The sequence below is a fragment of the Rhinoderma darwinii genome, chromosome 13 (genome assembly GCF_050947455.1).
Source record: "Rhinoderma darwinii isolate aRhiDar2 chromosome 13, aRhiDar2.hap1, whole genome shotgun sequence".
Lineage (NCBI taxonomy): Eukaryota > Metazoa > Chordata > Amphibia > Anura > Rhinodermatidae > Rhinoderma > Rhinoderma darwinii.
In genome coordinates, this window is record NC_134699.1 from 33,060,699 (window position 1) to 33,081,893 (window position 21,195).

Below are 21,195 nucleotides of genomic sequence, written 5' to 3' on the forward strand. Positions count from 1 at the left end.
GCTCCTAGCATCGCAGTTATCTATGATGCTAGCAGTCCCTGCCTCCCCCGTGGGAATACGGTCCCCGGCCCCGTACTGAAAACATGATCATAGTACAGGACAGTATTCCCATGGAGAGGCAGGGACTCCTATCATTATAGATAACTATGATGCTAGAAGCCTCGCTCCCGAAGAAATATGGCCGATACATGGTCCGTATATCACAGACCGAACACGGACGTCTGAATAAGGCCTTAGTCTATTTACACAGTGCGGTGAAATCCCATTTTTTATATAATCGCTGCAAAACTGTGCCATTTTTGCAGTGATTACGAAAATTGCGGCACAAAAACGCTTGGGAAATTAAAAAATAACGTTTTAACATACTATACTTTATATAATATTCAAGTGTGGTCAGAAGAAATGTGAAGCAGGATGGAGAGGGGGGGGGGGGAAACACTCACCAGCCTGCAGGTTCAGTCGACTGTGTAGAGAAGGACGTGTCTGGGGGGCGGGATCTCTCCACACAGAGCTTCTGCTTTCATGCTGCATCTTCCCCTTCCAAGTCCTCTCAGGGCCCCAGCGTTAGTTACTTCAGAGTAAGGAAGGGGCCCGATTATATTACATTGCAGGGTTCGTTCCTTTCTCCAAGTAACTAACGCTCGGGCCCCTGCTTAATGTAGCTGAGAAGCAGATGGGCCCCTTTTTTTTTTTATCATCATTGTGTCCGAGCGCCTGACAGCAGTACCAGTTGTACTGCCCTGATGGCGGCCCTGTGTGCCCATAGTGGGGCATATGGATGTAATGGATGAAGTCTATTCGTCAAAGCCATTGATCTCTGGTGTACACAGGCAACATATTGATATCAGTGGGCAGTGTGCAATTCTTCATTTCTCCCGCAAAGTAAATAAAGGATTACTATGCACTTGTCCCAGCAATAGCTGCTGCTAGTGGGAGTACTGGCAGCGGAACCCAATCCACCCCTCACAATCAGCTTATTGTAATAATTTAGCTTAAATATTTGAAGATGTTTTTTCTCAGTTATGCCAAAGGAAAGCGGGCGCATACACTATTTGCACAGGGGACCTCGTTTGTCTGTTCTTGACCTTGAGTTGGGCCATAAATGGGGGAGGTAACGCGCTATTACGCTATATTGAAGGAAATGAAAAATTATGCATGAGGATAATTCTTTTAAATGACCTTTCACTGACTGTGGTATCTTATAGTTGGCAGTTGTTTTATTCTTGGTGTGAGGTCTAACTGTGAAGAGTGCAGTTATTATAAAGGAACTTACATTATTTCAATGGCATTGCTAACTCTATGCTGGTATGCCCGTTTATGTAGACTGAATCTTGTGTAGAACAAATCATACATGTTCCATACTTCCTAAATAATGGTGGAAAGAGAAAATAAAATTATTCACCCTAAAAAGTAAACCTATATAACAAGTTACCCAATAACAGTTGCCCATAATACTTAGGAGATTGATTGGATTGCTCTAGCCACAGGCATCTGTTAAGGCTTGGCATATACACAGACTTATCAGGGCATTATCTGTCTCACAAGAGTTGCAGACCGTAGAAATGCATTGTATTACTGTACATATCATTTTCATATAACTGTCGCACAACAAATAAAGTTGCGCAATAGTTGCTATTGAAGCAGTTGTGTGTAAGTTGTGCTACAGTATACCCAAGAAAATATTCTCCCTCCATATGTCTGGTACGGCACTATAAAATTTCCTCTTCATCCTCCTAGGCAGGACTTATGCTACAGGCAGTGGAACCTTTTTCATCTAATATGGACTGAAGCATCAGGGGTGCGGTTAAAGAGGCTCTGTCACCAGATTTTGCAACCCCTATCTGCTATTGCAGCAGATAGGCGCTGCAATGTAGATTACAGTAACGTTTTTATTTTTAAAAAACGAGCATTTTTGGCCAAGTTATGACCATTTTTGTAGTTATGCAAATGAGGCTTGCAAAAATCCAAGTGGGTGTGTTTAAAAGTAAAAGTCCAAGTGGGCGTGTATTAGGTGCGTACATCGGGGCGTCTTTAATACTTTTACTAGCTGGGCGCTGTGAAGAGAAGTTACATCCTCTTCTCTTCAGAACGCCCAGCTTCTGACAGTGCAGATCTGTGACGTCACTCACAGGTCCTGCATCGTGACGGCCACATCGGCACCAGAGGCTACAGTTGATTCTGCAGCAGCATCAGCGTTTGCAGGTAAGTCGATCTTCCCTGCAAACGCTGATGCTGCTGCAGAATCAACTGAAGCCTCTGGTGCCGATGTGGCCGTCACGATGCAGGACCTGTGAGTGACGTCACAGATCTGCACTGTCAGAAGCTGGGCGTTCTGAAGAGATGAGGATGTTACTTCTCTTCAGAGCGCCCAGCTAGTGAAAGTATTAAAAACGCCCCGATGTACGCACATAATACACGCCCACTTGGACTTTTACTTTTAAACACACCCACTTGGACTTTTGCAAGCCTCATTTGCATAATTACAAAAATGGTCATAACTTGGCCAAAAATGCTCGTTTTTTAAAAATAAAAACGTTACTGTAATCTACATTGCAGCGCCTATCTGCTGCAATAGCAGATAGGGGTTGCAAAATCTGGTGACAGAGCCTCTTTAAATGAATTAGTGGCCAACTTATGTTCCTCGGATGTGCACCCCTTAGATCCCTGATCCACTTTTTTATGCTGTATACTCTTGAATGTAAAGTGCAGCCGTTGGGTTAAGTCAAGGACTGCCTTTAAGGCTCCCATAGTGTGGTAAGTTACCCATTACTGCTCTAGACCCTAAACTTTGTACCTGAGGTCATGTGAATACCCAGCTAACGGGTAGATTATGTTAAGGGGAGGTTCGCCTTTAAACATCATTTGACGAGTCAGATGGTGTCATCGGTGGGGGTGGCCCCCACTTATCGCTAGAAGAGGCTGCAACATTCCTCCAAACCCCTTTGTCTTCGGATATACCATTGCAGTAAATGGGGGATTCCAAGTCAGAAGATAAAAAAGTATTGTGCTATTAGTTCTTGGTGGAGTTACAGGAAATCCCACCAACTAAAATCTTCTGACAGCCCCCTGTCTGCTATTTTTATACAGTTATCGGGGCAGATTTACCAATACGGTCTACATTTTAGACCGCGTAAACTTAAGGCTTTTTTTTACACAGACCAATGATCTGGCGAACGAGCAATCGTACAAATGCTAATGGTCTGATTGGTCAGCGTCATACACTTCTCTGTACAACGCCCACTTGGCCAAAAAGTAAAACACGCCCAGTTGTCTATTAAGAAACTAATTCGTATAAATATAAAATGGCTCATAACTTGCTCAAAAATGATTGTTTTTCAAAATAAAAACCACCGTTATCTACATTACAGCGCCAATCGCATTATGTAGGAGATAGGGCACTTATAATCTGGTGACAGTCTCTTTAAGGCTGCACTTACATGTGCTGCGCTCTCTGTGGATATTATTTTTTCTCATGAAAAAGACTTACCTTTTCTCGGAGACATATGTGCTTCTTGTTCCCTACTTCACAGACTCTGGCAAATGCAAAATATCTCTTATAATCAAAGTTATTCTGCATACCCAGATGATAACAATCCCTGCATCAAGAGAAAAAAAAATATTTAGGTTGACGTTTGACAACAATGCAATTTGCATGAGACTACAATGTCATATCTAAACCTCTAGATGGGATTTTTCATGCATAAAAGTTGTGCAAAGAAAATCTCACCAGGCCTGCCTTCCACACTTGTTTCTATTTATTGCAATTTTGTTGTTGTGCTTTCTTGTTTTTAAATTGAGTGCAGCAATATGTTGGGCACAATATGGTCGGCTCCTTGCTCCAGGATTAAATTCAACTGGATCTGCATCGTGAGGACGCAAATACAGTTGGAAGCAGGACCTTGCGAGTGGTTCGCTACCCCCCGGAGGTCTTCACACGACCCCCAGTTTGTAATGTATTGTGTCGTGCAGTTTGTGTTTGCGGGGGAGAGGGGGCCCTGTAATTTAAAGCCCCCCCTCTCCTCCGCAAACACAGTACAATACAACACACATACATTACGGGCCCCCTCTGCAGCTCACCTGCAGTCTTCCATGCTCTTTCGCATCGGCTCTTCCACAGTGGTTGGAACAGTGACTCACGTGACGTCACGGTCACATGGTACACTGAGTGTACCATGTGACGGACGTCTAAACAAGCCATGCCCGTAACCAGGAAGTGCCGGCATCACGGCACATACAAAATTTGTATTAGCGCGCTGCGTGGCAACGGGGACACTGCGACCCCTATAGCTACGCCACTGTCTGTGTATCTCGACCACTTCATGACGTGTATTTTTACTCTTGATTGTGCACGGTTTTCAAAGCGAACGGTAATTTTTCTGAGATATGCCATCAACATTACTCATAATAAATTATTTCTGTATCATTTATATACAAATATAATTTGTTTTCTTAACTTTCGAAGACTTTATTCACACAACCGTAAAAAGTAACGGTCGTATGACGTCCAAAAAACGTAGTTGTAAATGGGCATATTTTCATCCGTATAGGGTTTCGTAAGCATGTCCATATTACGGTTGTTTCATTCAGTTTTTTACTTTCGTACATATACTTAGAGCTCATCAAAAATGCAATCCTCTATTGTCCCAACAGTAAGACGGATCGTTTGCGTCTCAATTGAATCTTATGGGGATTTCTCAGCCACAAATCGGCATGCTGTGAATAAAACCAATTATTATTGATCGGGTCAGTGTACAGACAATATTGTGGTTGGATTAGACTAAGATACTACACAGAGATTAAAAAAACTTGTGTACTTTTCAACGGTTGAGAATTGCCAACTCACACGATCTATTTTAGCCTATGGCATATTGCTTTCGAGGGAGGCAGGAGACTCGAGGCCTAAACTTAACCCCTTCCCTCTTTAGCCACTTTTGACCTTCCTGACCGAGCCTCATTTTTCAAATCTGACATGTGTCACTTTATGTGGTAATAACTCCGGAATGCTTTCACCTATCCAAGCGATTCTGAGATTGTTTTCTCGTGACACATTGGACTTTAAGTTACTGGCAAAATTTGCTCGATATGTTCAGTATTTAATTGTGAAAAACACCAAAATTTAGCGAAAAATTGCAAAAATTAGCATTTTTCTCAATTTAAATGTATCTGCTTGTAAGACAGGCAGTTATACCACACAAAATTGTTGCTAATTAACATCACCCATATGTCTACTTTAGATTGGCATCGTTTTTTGAACATCCTTTTATTTTTCTATGACCTCACAAGGCTTAGAACTTTAGCAGCAATTTCTCACATTTTCAAGAAAATTTCAAAAGGCCATTTTTACAGGGGCCAGTTCAGTTGTGAAGTGGCTTTGAGGGCCTTATATATTAGAATCCCCCAAAAAGTCACCCCATTTTAAAAACTTCACCCCTCAAAGTATTCAAAACAGCATTCAGAAAATGTCTTAACCCTTTACACATGTCACAGGAATTAAAGCAAAGTAGAGGTGAAATTTACAAATTTCATATTTTTTTGCAGAAATAAATTTTTAGTACAATTTTTTTTTTATAACACAGAAGGTTTTACCAGAGAAATGCAACTCAATATTTGTTGCCCAGTTTCTGCAGTTTTAGGAAATATCCCACATGTGGCCGTAGCGTGCTACTGGAATGAAGCACCGGCCTCCGAAGCAAAGGAACACCTAGTGGATTTTGGGGCCTTATTTTTGTTAGAATAAATTTTAGGCACCATGTCAGGTTTGAAGGGCTCTTGCGGTGCCAAAACAGTCAAAATCCCCCAAAAGTGACCCCATCTGGGAAACTACACACCTCAAGGAAATTATCTAGGGGTACAGTGAGCATTTTGACCGCACAGCTTTTTTACAGAAATTATTAGAAGTAGGCCGTGAAAATTAAAATCAACATTTCTTCAAAGAAAATGTAGGTTTAGCGATTTTTTTTTCTCATTTTCACAAGGACTAAAGGAGAAAAAGCACCGTAAAATTTGTAAAGCAATTTCTCCCGAGTAAAACAATACCCCACATGTGGTAATAACCGGTTGTTTGGACACACGGCGAGGCTGAGAAGGGAAAGAGCGCTATTTGGCTTTTGGAGTTCACATTTAGCAGGAATGGTTTGCGGAGGCCATGTCACATTTACAAAGCCCCTGAGGGGACAAAACAGTGGAAACCCCCCACAAGTGACCCCATTTTGGAAACTACGCCCATTGAGGAAATTATCTAGGGGTATAGTGAGCGTTTTGACCCAACAGGTTTTTTGCATAAATTATTGGAAATAGGCCCTGAAAATGACAATCTAAATTTTTTCAAAGAAAATGTAGGTTTAGCTAATTTTTTCTAATTTCCACAAGGACTGAAGGAGAAAAGCACCGTAAAATTTGTAAACCAATCTCTCCCGAGTAAAACAATGCCCCACATGTGGTAATAAACGGTTGTTTGGAGACACGGCAGGGCTGAGAAGGGAAAGAGCGCTATTTGGCTTTTGGAGCTCAAGTTTAGCAGGAATGGTTTGCGGAGGCCATGTCACATTTACGAAGTCCCTGAGGAGACAAAACAGTGGAAACCCCCCACAAGTGACCCCATTTTGGAGACTACACCCATTGAGGAAATTATCTAGGGGTATAGTGAGCATGTTAACCCTGCAGGTGTTTTGTAGAAATTAGTGTGAACTCGATGTTGCAGAGTGAAAATGGGATTTTTTCCATAGATATGCCAATATGTGGTGCCCGGCTTGTGCCACCATAACGAGACAGCTCTCTAATTATTATGCGGTGTTTCCTGGTTTTAGAAACACCCTACATGTGGCCCTAATCTCTTGCCTGGACAGTCGACCAGGCTCAGGAGTGAAAGCGTACCATGTAAAATTGAGGCCTAATTTGGCGATTTACAAAGTATTGGTTCACAACTGCAGAGGCTCAGATGTGAAATAATAAAAATAAACCCCTGGGAAGTGACCCCATTATGGAAACTGCACCCCTCAAGGCATTTATTAAGGGGTGTAGTGAGCATTTTCACCCCACAGGTCTTTTCCATAAATGAATGTGCTGTGGATGGTGCAAATTAAAAATTTATATTTTTCCCTAGATATGCCATTCAGTGGCAAATATGTAGTGCCCAGCTTATGCCACTGGAGACACACACCCCAAAAATTGCTAAAAGGGTTCTCCCGGGTATGACGATGCCATATATGTGGAAGGAAACTGCTGTTTGGGCACGCTGTAGGGTTCAGATGGGAGGAAATGCCATTTGGCTTTTGGAGCGTGGATTTTGCTTGGTAGTAGTTTTGTTTGGAGTCTTACTGGTGTTTCCGTTTATAATGTAGGGCATATGTAAGCCGGGCGGAGTATATAAGGGGCATAGTCAGGTGGTATAATAACGGGGTAAAAAAAAACAATAAAATAATCCATAGATGTGTGTTACGCTGTGAAGCAATCCTTTCTGCACAGGCCGGTGTCGCACTGATATATGGCGTCCTTTATTATCCCCCTTTTGATCCACACTCCGCGCCTTTGTAGTTTGGGGAATTTTGCTAGGAAGTGTTGTCCTGGTATAATACGGGCACCGTCGCTTCCAGCGGATATGTTTGGGCCCTCCCTTTCCTGGTTCCCTAATTTTAGGTCCTTGATAAATCGCCTCTTCAAACAGAAGAAATGTTCCCCTCGGGCACAACTGCATATTTTTTTATTTCCTGACTTATTGGAGCCATAACTAATTTTATTTTTCATAGACGTAGCGGTATGAGGGCTGGTTTGTTGCGGGACGAGCTGTAGTTATTATTGGTACCATTTTGGGGTACATGTGACTTTTTGATCACCTTTTATCCTATTTTTTGGGATGCCAGGTAAACAAAAAAACGCAATTCTGGCACAGCTTTTTTCGTTTTTTTTTTATACAGCGTTCACCATGCGTTCTAAATTACATGTTAACTTTATTCTGCGGGTCAGTACGATTCCGGCGATACCTAATTTATAGGACTTTTTCATGTTTTACAACTTTTTGCACAATAAAATTACTTTTGTAAAAAGAATGTATTTTTTCTGTCGCCAAGTTGTGAGAACCATAACATTTTAATTTTTTTGTCGATGGAGGTGTATGAGGGCTTGTTTTTTGCGGGACGAGCTATAGTTTTTATAGGTACCATTTTTGGATACGTGCGACTTTTTGATCACTTTTTATTCTAATATTTGTAGGGCAAAGTGACCAAAAAACAAACTCTAACGTTTTTGCGTTTTTTTTTTACGCTGTTCACCGCGTGCAATAAATAATATAATATTTTGATACCTCCGGTCGTTACGGTCGTGGCGATACCAAATACATATGGTTTATTATTATTTTTCAATAATAAAGGACTTGATAAGAGTAAAAGGGGGAATGTGTTTTATTTGATTACTTGAAACTTTTACTGTTTTCAAACTTTTATTTTGTGCACTTTTTTTGACACTTTTTTTATACTTTTTTTACACTTTTTCTCAAGTCCCACTAGGGGACTTGAAGATCCAACGGTCAGATTTTTTTTTTTCTAATACATTGCACTACCTATGTAGTGCAATGTATTAGATCTGTCAGTCATTCACTGACAGCAAGCCGATTAGGCTTCGCCTCCCGGCGGGGCCTAAATCGGCTTCCGTAATGGCAGAGCAGGAGACCATTGTGTCTCCTGTTGCCATAACAGCAGTCGCCAGTCCCGATTGCCTGTCAGGGCTGGCGATCTGCTAGTAACCGCTACGATGCAGCAATCGCTTTCGATTGCTGCATCGAAGGGGTTAACGGCAGGGATCGGAGCTAGCTCCGGTTCCTGCCGTTACAGGTGGATGTCAGCTGTACAGTTCAGCTGACTTCCACCGCTGATGACGCCGGATCAGCTCCTGACACCTAGTGGATTTTGGGGCCTTATTTTTGTTAGAATAAATTTTAGGCACCATGTCAGGTTTGAAGGGCTCTTGCGGTGCCAAAACAGTCAAAATCCCCCAAAAGTGACCCCATCTGGGAAACTACACACCTCAAGGAAATTATCTAGGGGTACAGTGAGCATTTTGACCGCACAGCTTTTTTACAGAAATTATTAGAAGTAGGCCGTGAAAATTAAAATCAACATTTCTTCAAAGAAAATGTAGGTTTAGCGATTTTTTTTTCTCATTTTCACAAGGACTAAAGGAGAAAAAGCACCGTAAAATTTGTAAAGCAATTTCTCCCGAGTAAAACAATACCCCACATGTGGTAATAACCGGTTGTTTGGACACACGGCGAGGCTGAGAAGGGAAAGAGCGCTATTTGGCTTTTGGAGTTCACATTTAGCAGGAATGGTTTGCGGAGGCCATGTCACATTTACAAAGCCCCTGAGGGGACAAAACAGTGGAAACCCCCCACAAGTGACCCCATTTTGGAAACTACGCCCATTGAGGAAATTATCTAGGGGTATAGTGAGCGTTTTGACCCAACAGGTTTTTTGCATAAATTATTGGAAATAGGCCCTGAAAATGACAATCTAAATTTTTTCAAAGAAAATGTAGGTTTAGCTAATTTTTTCTAATTTCCACAAGGACTGAAGGAGAAAAGCACCGTAAAATTTGTAAACCAATCTCTCCCGAGTAAAACAATGCCCCACATGTGGTAATAAACGGTTGTTTGGAGACACGGCAGGGCTGAGAAGGGAAAGAGCGCTATTTGGCTTTTGGAGCTCAAGTTTAGCAGGAATGGTTTGCGGAGGCCATGTCACATTTACGAAGTCCCTGAGGAGACAAAACAGTGGAAACCCCCCACAAGTGACCCCATTTTGGAGACTACACCCATTGAGGAAATTATCTAGGGGTATAGTGAGCATGTTAACCCTGCAGGTGTTTTGTAGAAATTAGTGTGAACTCGATGTTGCAGAGTGAAAATGGGATTTTTTCCATAGATATGCCAATATGTGGTGCCCGGCTTGTGCCACCATAACGAGACAGCTCTCTAATTATTATGCGGTGTTTCCTGGTTTTAGAAACACCCTACATGTGGCCCTAATCTCTTGCCTGGACAGTCGACCAGGCTCAGGAGTGAAAGCGTACCATGTAAAATTGAGGCCTAATTTGGCGATTTACAAAGTATTGGTTCACAACTGCAGAGGCTCAGATGTGAAATAATAAAAATAAACCCCTGGGAAGTGACCCCATTATGGAAACTGCACCCCTCAAGGCATTTATTAAGGGGTGTAGTGAGCATTTTCACCCCACAGGTCTTTTCCATAAATGAATGTGCTGTGGATGGTGCAAATTAAAAATTTATATTTTTCCCTAGATATGCCATTCAGTGGCAAATATGTAGTGCCCAGCTTATGCCACTGGAGACACACACCCCAAAAATTGCTAAAAGGGTTCTCCCGGGTATGACGATGCCATATATGTGGAAGGAAACTGCTGTTTGGGCACGCTGTAGGGTTCAGATGGGAGGAAATGCCATTTGGCTTTTGGAGCGTGGATTTTGCTTGGTAGTAGTTTTGTTTGGAGTCTTACTGGTGTTTCCGTTTATAATGTAGGGCATATGTAAGCCGGGCGGAGTATATAAGGGGCATAGTCAGGTGGTATAATAACGGGGTAAAAAAAAACAATAAAATAATCCATAGATGTGTGTTACGCTGTGAAGCAATCCTTTCTGCACAGGCCGGTGTCGCACTGATATATGGCGTCCTTTATTATCCCCCTTTTGATCCACACTCCGCGCCTTTGTAGTTTGGGGAATTTTGCTAGGAAGTGTTGTCCTGGTATAATACGGGCACCGTCGCTTCCAGCGGATATGTTTGGGCCCTCCCTTTCCTGGTTCCCTAATTTTAGGTCCTTGATAAATCGCCTCTTCAAACAGAAGAAATGTTCCCCTCGGGCACAACTGCATATTTTTTTATTTCCTGACTTATTGGAGCCATAACTAATTTTATTTTTCATAGACGTAGCGGTATGAGGGCTGGTTTGTTGCGGGACGAGCTGTAGTTATTATTGGTACCATTTTGGGGTACATGTGACTTTTTGATCACCTTTTATCCTATTTTTTGGGATGCCAGGTAAACAAAAAAACGCAATTCTGGCACAGCTTTTTTCGGTTTTTTTTTATACAGCGTTCACCATGCGTTCTAAATTACATGTTAACTTTATTCTGCGGGTCAGTACGATTCCGGCGATACCTAATTTATAGGACTTTTTCATGTTTTACAACTTTTTGCACAATAAAATTACTTTTGTAAAAAGAATGTATTTTTTCTGTCGCCAAGTTGTGAGAACCATAACATTTTAATTTTTTTGTCGATGGAGGTGTATGAGGGCTTGTTTTTTGCGGGACGAGCTATAGTTTTTATAGGTACCATTTTTGGATACGTGCGACTTTTTGATGACTTTTTATTCTAATATTTGTAGGGCAAAGTGACCAAAAAACAAACTCTAACGTTTTTGCGTTTTTTTTTTACGCTGTTCACCGCGTGCAATAAATAATATAATATTTTGATACCTCCGGTCGTTACGGTCGTGGCGATACCAAATACATATGGTTTATTATTATTTTTCAATAATAAAGGACTTGATAAGAGTAAAAGGGGGAATGTGTTTTATTTGATTACTTGAAACTTTTACTGTTTTCAAACTTTTATTTTGTGCACTTTTTTTGACACTTTTTTTATACTTTTTTTACACTTTTTCTCAAGTCCCACTAGGGGACTTGAAGATCCAACGGTCAGATTTTTTTTTTTCTAATACATTGCACTACCTATGTAGTGCAATGTATTAGATCTGTCAGTCATTCACTGACAGCAAGCCGATTAGGCTTCGCCTCCCGGCGGGGCCTAAATCGGCTTCCGTAATGGCAGAGCAGGAGACCATTGTGTCTCCTGTTGCCATAACAGCAGTCGCCAGTCCCGATTGCCTGTCAGGGCTGGCGATCTGCTAGTAACCGCTACGATGCAGCAATCGCTTTCGATTGCTGCATCGAAGGGGTTAACGGCAGGGATCGGAGCTAGCTCCGGTTCCTGCCGTTACAGGTGGATGTCAGCTGTACAGTTCAGCTGACTTCCACCGCTGATGACGCCGGATCAGCTCCTGACCCGGCGCCATCTTGCTGGCAGCTACGGAAGCCGATCAGGCTCCGCCGCCGGGCGGATCTTGACCGGCTTCGGTGCTAGGCAGACCGGGAGGCCAGTATTAGGCCTCCGGTTGCCATTGCAGCCACCGGAACCCCGGCAATTTCATTACTGGGGTTCCGATGAGCTGCAAACACCTTAAGTGCAGCGATCGCGTTTGAGCGCTGCACTTAAGGGGTTAATGGCGGGGATCGAAGCTAATTTCGGTCCCCGCCGTTACAGCCGGATCTCAGCTGTAAGATACAGCTGAGATCCGGTGATGATGGCACCGGCTCAGCTTCTGAGCCGGTCCCAAACATTTGGCGTACATGTACGGCAAGATGCGGGAAGTCAGTACTTTCCATGACGTACATGTACGGCAAATGTCGGGAAGGGGTTAATGCCTGGGAAAACTAGTTTGGTTGTAGTTTCTCTAGGGAGTTGTGGGATAAATCCTTTACTTTGTCCCATTAATTGTCTGTCTCATGTAATTTTCAAGAGCTAAATTAAGTTAGTTAAGGACATCTGGACAATAGGTTGTATTTTTAAGCGAAATCTGTTTTTGTAGCTGCATGTCACACTATGCGTCCTGCTTTTGCATTCGCTTGGGTGAGCAAGGCCTCAGTATGGGGGAAGAAGCTACTTTACGGCAACCTTTTGGGGGGCGCCACAGCAGGAGTCTGCTGAACTCACTTCTCAGGTTATGCATGTCTCAAAGTTTACTTTTCAAGCATCCCTTTAAAAAGCGTTTTGATGCCCATGCTTCTGTTAATTCTTTTGCCATATCCTCAACTAGGAAAAATTCTCAATAGTCCAAATTCATAGCATAGAGTTTTGTGAAATGATACTCAACACCAGGACACTTCTGATGGACAATGTATCCTCCCATTTGAACCGGGATGACTCCTTTTCGCTAGTACACTCCTTTATCTATCCGTTGTTGCATGCAAGTGCTGGGCAGAATAGTTTCAACCTTCGAGGCGGTTACATATGCACAATTCCACTCCAGGTAACTGTAGAGGGCAATCCTTTAAGGCTGGGACAAGTCTCAGGACTTGCTGGACAAATTACTGTGCATAGGGAGAAAACGGTCAATCAGCGGATTGAGGGCGGGGTTAATGGCACCTCATTAATACGATGGACACTTTCTCTCAGTGCGATGTAAGTGCTGTACGGACTAAAGTTTAGAGGTTTTACAATAAGTACACTTCACCTACACATAACACTTCTAAAAGGTAGTGACAGAATCCCCCATATATAACCTTACCTGGTTGTGAAAATCTCCTCTACCATGTCCTCAACTAGCTACCCTTGCTGCATTGCTCTGAATTTTATATCCGTGTTTTGGGCAGATACTGGCTGGGTGACTTGTTACATAGGTTGAAAAAACATTCATCATGTTCAACCTTTCTTGATCAATTATACAACATTCACTGCTAAATACATTTTAACCCTCAATTCTATTTGTTATTAGATAAACATCTAGCACTCTTTTTCTGCCATAGTATCTGCCATTGTACCTCTTTGGGTAGGGCATGCCATAGTTAGGTGATTTAGACACCAATATAGGAAAGGGTTTTTCACAGTTAGAGTAGTCTGTCATCCACACATATTGAATGTCCCTGGTGTGCCACTTTACCATGTAAAGTTACAGAGCGAGTCGCCGAGTGCTGAGGCGCATAGTTCATAACCGTCGCCAACGCTCTGCTGACAATAACTGCAGATTTCCAAACCGACTTTGTGGGAACAGTTTGGAGTTAGGCCCTTTTGTATTCCAGCATGACAGTGACCCAGTGCACAAAGCAAGGTTACTAAAGACATGGTTGGGTGAGTTTGGTGTTGAAGAACTTGACTGGTCCGCACAGAGCCCTGATCTCAACCCCATCAAACACCTTTGGGATGAACTAGAACAGAGATTGCGAGCCAGGACCTCTCATCCAACATCAGCGTCTGACCTCACAAATACTCTTCTGGCTTAATAGGCAACCATTTCCTCAGACTCTCCAAAATCTTGTAGAAAGTCTTCCCAGAAGAGTAAAAGCTGTTTTAGCTGCAAGGCAGAGGCCAACTCCATATTAATGTTTATGGATAAGCTTCTGTAGGTGTAATATGTAGGTGTCCCAATACTTTTTGTCCATATAGTGTATATTTATACATGTAAATGACACTTTCCAAGCCTGATTTTCCTAGCCACTTATTATAATATAGACCTTGCTCGTCTGCCTTTGGACTCCTTTTAACAATATGGAACCCAATACTGAATCCCATATTCCAGAAGCTGTCCATAAGGGATTTATATTACGTTTAAATGATTACATTGGGATGACACTGGAGTTCTGCTGCTTAGCTTACTTGTAATGACAATATCAAGGTCCTTCTCTTGTTCTATTGTCCCCAGTTTTATTCTATTTAATGTATATGCATTAACACTATTACTATGGCATAGGTGCATTTCTTTACATTTATCAACATTAACCCCTTCCCGGCTGAGGTCAGATGGGGGACTATGGAGCGGGTTCTTGGGCTGAGCTAGCTCCATAGAACGAGTGTGTCGGTTGTGTGAAAAAGCCGACACTTCAGTATAACAAACGGGATCCTGCTAGTTTAACCCTTTAGATGCCGTGGTCAAAAGCGACTGGCATCTAAGCGATTATAAACAGGTCGGCCTCCTGTGATGTTGCTTTGGCCCCCCCCCCCCCCCCCCAATGAAGGCTCCCAGCCAGGTCTGCCACTTTTGTAATCGTATGAAGCCTTACCTCCGGAAATATACTGCAATGCACTAAAAAAAAATAATAATAATAAATCTATATATATATAAAAATACATTTTACAGGTTAAAAAAAAGCAAAGATAAAATGCTTTTCCCCAAAGCACTATGTAAAAAAAAAAAAAAAAAAAAAAAAAAACTGGTATTGCCACATCTGTATAAATGCGAACTATCACAATATCACATTATTTAATACGCGTGGTTAACGACGTGAAAACTCAGTTTTTTGTTCACTTCATCTCACATAAAACGGAATAAAAAGCCTCGTACCCCAAAATGGTACCAATAGAAACTACAGCTCGGCCCGAAAAAAATAAGTCCACATACCGCTCAATAGACGGAAAAAAGTTTTGACTGAGAATATCACAACAAAACACAAACTTTATCAGTTTTTTCTTTGTAAAAGTAGCAAAACATTAAAAATGAAACCCCCCAAAAATTAGTTTTTTTTCCCATTCTTCCCCACCAAATTTTTTTCCAAGTATCCCACTACATTATATGGTACAATAAATGTTGCCGTGAAAATCTACAACTTGTCCCACAAAAAACAAGCCCTCATACGGCTATATCAATGGAAAAAAAAAAAAGCTCCCCGCTCCTGAGTAGTGCGCGCGCGGTCAGCATGAGGTGATGCGACCAGCGCTGCACTATTGAGCGCCGGCACTGAAGACAGAACATGGCGGGCGCACTGCAAAACACCCCATTGTCCTGTCTTCCGTGCCGGCCGCATCACTTCATGCACGCACTTATTGTTGGGAGCGGGGCAATGACTGTATTACACAGCCGCAGCCCCGCTCTAACGGTGGAGATCAGAGAGACCTCTCATCTCCGCCGCTATTCCCCTGAATGCTGCGATCAAAGCTGACCGCAGCATTCAGGGGAAAATGAGAAGGGGGGGTGCCCTTTGGATCGCGTCACAGGGAATTCCTGTGATGCGATCGAGGGCCATACCATATATGGGCAGATAGCCCAAGGTCCATACTGAGGTATGTCCTAACAACTGCCTGTGTACTAACAGTACACAGGCTAATGCACTGGAATTTAGATATATGCCAGTACACTGAAGTTTAAAAATAAAAAAGTAAAAAAATAAATAAAGTAATGTTAAATTAAAAAAAACAAAAACACACACACGTTACAATAAACATTAAAAGAAGTCTCAATACATAAAATATACACACACTATCGCTGCGACCGTAACAACACATTTATAGCATCATTCATGTTTACGCGGTTATAAAATAAAAAACTGCTTTCTTTCACTTATTAATGTGTGGCACGATGTATTATGAATTTTGAACCTCCGTGTGCCTCACATTAATAGTAATTAACCCCATCATGTACCTCACACATTAACCCAATGTTGTCCGTCATGACTGAGGAACATGGTGGGGTTAATTACTATTAATGTGAGGCGCATGGAGGATCAAAATTCATAACACGTGCCTCACATCAGAAAATGGAACAACTTTTTTTTTTATTATTGTTGGCAAAAGTATCGTTTTGGTATCGAGTATCGCAATACTACACGAAGTATCGGTATCGAAGTCCAAATTCTGGTATCGTGAGATCGCTACCCCAAACTGGTTGCCACAAAGTTTGAAGCTACAATTGTCTAAAACATCTTTATGTGCTGTAGTATTAACATTACCCTTCACTGGGAATAGGTGACCTAGGCTAAATCTACTACCAAGTTTGACCTTAATAAATGTATATCAAACGTTACATGGTGCCATTCTTGACAAGAAACTAAAGCAAAAATGTAGTAAAGAAAACATTCAAGAAAAAAAAATTAACATTCATTGAGGGTAGAAAACATTAAGATCAAATGTAATCATCGTCCACTAAAAACTATCAAAATCCTGCCCAAATTACCCATAATGATAGATAAAAGAAAAAAGGACACGGTGCCAGAAGAGGTTTGTTTTTCCAGGGAAACAAAATATGTGCTTCCTTTTCCAAATTGCAAATACTGGCAGGTAAATGCAAAGTGGTGCAAGCTGCTGCCGATCCCCAAACGCAAACACCTAAAGGAGTTGCCTTGATGAAAATTGTAAAGAAAATAAAATAAAAAAGAGGGATACTGTAGGCGCTGCTTGGATGATAAAAGTTGGTTTATTGCATAAAAGCAAGGTAAACAAATTGCTACGCGTTTCAACGCCGGACTGGCGTCTTCCTCAGGCAGATAACCTGGTTATCTTTTCTTTACAAATTACCCATAAGCAAATATGTTCTAGACGAGAGAAATACAACCCCACTAAAGTATTCGATGTTCTCTACCCAAAAAAGCTCTTGTATGGCATTCATATGCATATACACTCCTCAACATTGAAATTGCAACACCAAGAAGGAAAAGTCTTCGAATCGTGGCGATACGCGTATGGCATCCAATCCCCTTTTCCCCTTCTTACACATCACGTAACTATGTTGATTTGATGAATATACACACTGATAAAGTATTCCGTTCCGTAAATTAACAATTTTACTGCCTGAAGATAGAACGATTAAAATTAATTTTATTAAGTTGTTTCATTAAAATGAGCCATCTTAGCCCCAAGTAACAATATAAACAGGCTCAGATAAGGTGGTCAGTAATAAGGAGAGGTGTGCTGATGTGATAGTATAGTTGCAAACACCAAGCACCACCTCACCCCTCACGATATATTCTACTGACACACCTCACTGACTGACAATCCAACGCGTTTCAGTGCCACATAAATAAGTGACACATCATCAGGGATTATCGATTCAATTCGGTATTGTGTTTGATTTCACTGTTAATTCAGCCGGCTAGCACGATTGTGTGCTTATTCAAAACCTCCCGGCGCGTGTACGACACTAATGCAAGGCATTAGTGTCGTACACGCGCCGGGAGGTTTTGAATAAGCACACAATCGTGCTAGCCGGCTGAATTAACAGTGAAATCAAACACAATACCGAATTGAATCGATAATCCCTGATGATGTGTCACTTATTTATGTGGCACTGAAACGCGTTGGATTGTCTGTCAGTGAGGTGTGTCAGTAGAATATATCGTGAGGGGTGAGGTGGTGCTTGGTGTTTGCAACTATACTATCACATCAGCACACCTCTCCTTATTACTGACCACCTTATCTGAGCCTGTTTATATTGTTACTTGGGGCAAAGATGGCTCATTTTAATGAAACAACTTAATAAAATTAATTTTAATCGTTCTATGTTGATTTGATGCAACATCGTGCATATATTTGTATTGCATATTCAGGGGATTAGGTGGTATTTTGGGGGGTTTTGTTTTGTTCGCCACTTATTAGGGTGGCTACCCCCTTAGAAAGACCTTATAGCATGTTTATGCTATTTTAAATTTTTTTAATTTTTGTATGTGGTGTTATTACTTCTAATAAAACGTATATTTGAAACATACATAGTCATTTCATGATATATATTCTCTCGCCATATATACATACCCAATTGTGTTTTGTGTTTAGACTGTGCTTTTCGGGGTGTGTGGCGATATTTATGCGGTGCCCGCTGGTGATTTAAAAAAATTCTATACAAATGATAAAAACAAAAACTAAATATTCCTAACATCTTAATTTATTGAGTATAGAGTATGAGCCCGATGCGTATAAATAAATGCCTTGACATGTTATGAATGAGGTTATTAATGGTTGTCTGAGGAATATTATGCCACAATGAATGCACTTGGGCACGCAAATAATCAAGATTGGCTGCTGGCAGCTACCATTGCAATTGCTGACCAATGACGTCCCAGATGTGCTCGATGGAAGAGAAGTCCGGACACGCTGCAGGCCATAGCAGCACGTTTAGGCCACGCAGGCTGCTCACAGTAGCACGACCAATATGCGGTATGGTGTTGTCCAGTTGTAAAACGGTTTCTGAAACACTTTGGAGAAATGGCCGTACCACTGGTTCCACGACCAAATCAATGTAACGCCGAGCTGTTAGTGTACCTGAAAAGAAGACTAGAGGGGTCCAGCTACTGAACATTATGCCACCCCACACCATAATCCCAGGAGTAGGACCGATGTAACGTTCCCCATTGAAGGCCTATTTATGGCGTTGCCCACGTGGTCTCCAGACCAATCTCCGGCTATCATTGCGCCAGAGACCAAAGTGGGACTCATAGCTGAAGAGGAGAGACTTCGATTCCAGCCTCCATTGCCGTCTTGCTGTGCATTATGATAGCCTTTGAGAGAGGGCGTGTGGTCAAGGGAACACCTGTAGCTGGACGTCTGGTCTGTAGCCCAATGTCGTGCAAACACTTTCTGATGCTTTGTGTCGACATTTGTTGCAGCGCTAGGCTTGGGATGTGACGTCCAATTTCACTTGCAGTACAGAATGGATCATTACGCACCATTCTTCCAATCAGACAACCCGTCCGTGAAGAGGTCCACCTCTGTGCACCTCTTGCGGTCATTCCCATTCTTTGTTGTTCTTCCAACCACTGGGACACACGCAACGTGGAACAGTGCTGACATCTTGGCCTAGGCGCATAGCGATCTGCTGGAGTGATAAACCAATCTCGAATTAAGGATTCTGTCCTACTCAGTTAACGACAAGTGGTGATAACTGGCACATCGACGAACAGGAGGCATCGCACAATCATCCCACACCATTTGATCCAATTTTTGAGGTTTCAAGTGACTTTAAAACTTTGTTTTCAATCTGGCTTTTATTCCCCTCCCACATGCCAAATATCAGAGCGAGCTGCTTGAAAATTTGATCATTAGCAGATCTTGGTGACACCTGCCACTTCCGCGATTTGCATAACCTTACGGCTTGCCCTTCTTGGTGTTGCAATTTTAATGCTTAGGAGTATAGATGTCATGCAAGAGCTTTATTTTGTATTGCATTGCGAGTAGCAGTAAATTAAAGAAAACAGGTACCTCGCAAAGTAGTCCATTTTGTCCACATCAATGCCATTTTGTTTGTTGGCCACAATCTCATAGAGAAAGCTTTTCTGTATTCCACGCCCTTCATAATGACACTGCAGAATGAAAAAACTGCTCATTACAAATATCTTATGAAATTGCACTTTTGACATGACAACACAGGAAAACAAAATACAAAGCTGGTGTCTATCAGGCTTTAGTATAAGAAAAAAAACAACAAACTGTGCATCTTGGTATTAAGCATTACTGATATGATCTAACATAAAATATATTTAAATGTAATACTAAATAAACATTTTGATTAAAGGTTTATTCTCATCACACAAAGTGATGGCAAATCGCTAGGATACACAATCACTTTGTAATCGGTGCGGGTTCGAATGCCGGGACCACCGATCCACAGATTGAAGGGTCTGCTTAAGTGCTGTGCCCTTCACTGTTTTTACCTGAAAAACGGTGCTCCGGCCACCGGCTGTGCAGGCAACTGCAGCAAAGCTCCATTCACTTGAACTGATCAGTGTTGCAGTTTCCCGCACAGCAGGTGGTGGGGAGCACCACTGTGCAGGAAAAAACAGTATAAGGGCCACAGTGCTAAAGCAATGCTGCAGTTCCTTCAATCTTCAAAGTGATAGCATATCCTTCATTATATGGGTCATTAAGATTGAGACGATAGCAAATATATATATGGTATTTAGTACCACTAGAGGAATTTACAATGCAATCATTTGATCACTCATAAAGCCCTTTGGTATAATCAGTCTACCGAATCATTATTACCAGTTACTAATAAACGAATAGGCAAATAGCCATGGCAAGCCTTGGGGGCCTTTGTTAGTCCACTGGCGACCATAGCAACCCATAAGCTCAATGGGGTAACAGTGGGAGCCCCTTCTCTCTGTAGTCACTCAGATGCCACAGTCGTTATTTTACGTGTCATCTAAGGGGTTAAAGGTGGGCCGGTGGAGCTGATCTACTGGACATGTGTGTCTACGGGTAATGAACACATTAGGTGGATGCTTTGAAAATGGAATCAAAGTAACACCAGGGGTCGCAATAACATATGTAACAGCAATATTTGCCGAGGCAGGACCTAATACACTGTCAGATGAAGAATGACAGTTACAATACACTGCACTACATAAGTAGTGCAGTGTATTATACGGGGGATCAGAAGACCAGATCTTCAAGTCCCCAGGTAAGTGTAATAAAAAAATAAAAAAAAACGTGAAAGAAAAATAAATAAATAAAAGTTTTAACGAATAAAAACAACACTTGCCCTGTTTCCCTGATTCAACTCCTTTATAATTAGAAAAAAAACTGAAAACATGAAAAAAAAACTACATAATAGGTATCGCCGCGTTCGGAACGGCCTGATCTATAAAAAAGATCACATTATTTTTACCGCACAGTGAACACCGTAAAACATTTTTAGAAAAAACAA

General features: G+C 41.8%; 1 protein-coding gene across 1 annotated transcript in view; it reads right to left on the bottom strand.

Moving 5' to 3' along the window:
- The window catches only part of LOC142665945 (deoxynucleoside triphosphate triphosphohydrolase SAMHD1-like), a 111,099-nt gene that overhangs the window by 48,542 nt on the left and 41,362 nt on the right, over nt 1–21,195 (bottom strand). Inside the window, exons 7-9 of the mRNA XM_075845772.1 lie at nt 19,749–19,849; nt 3,488–3,596; nt 1,274–1,365 (exon numbers count right to left, since the gene is read on the bottom strand). Of these exons, the coding sequence (XP_075701887.1) occupies nt 1,274–1,365; nt 3,488–3,596; nt 19,749–19,849 (302 nt within the window). The remainder of the gene's footprint in view (nt 1–1,273; nt 1,366–3,487; nt 3,597–19,748; nt 19,850–21,195) is intronic.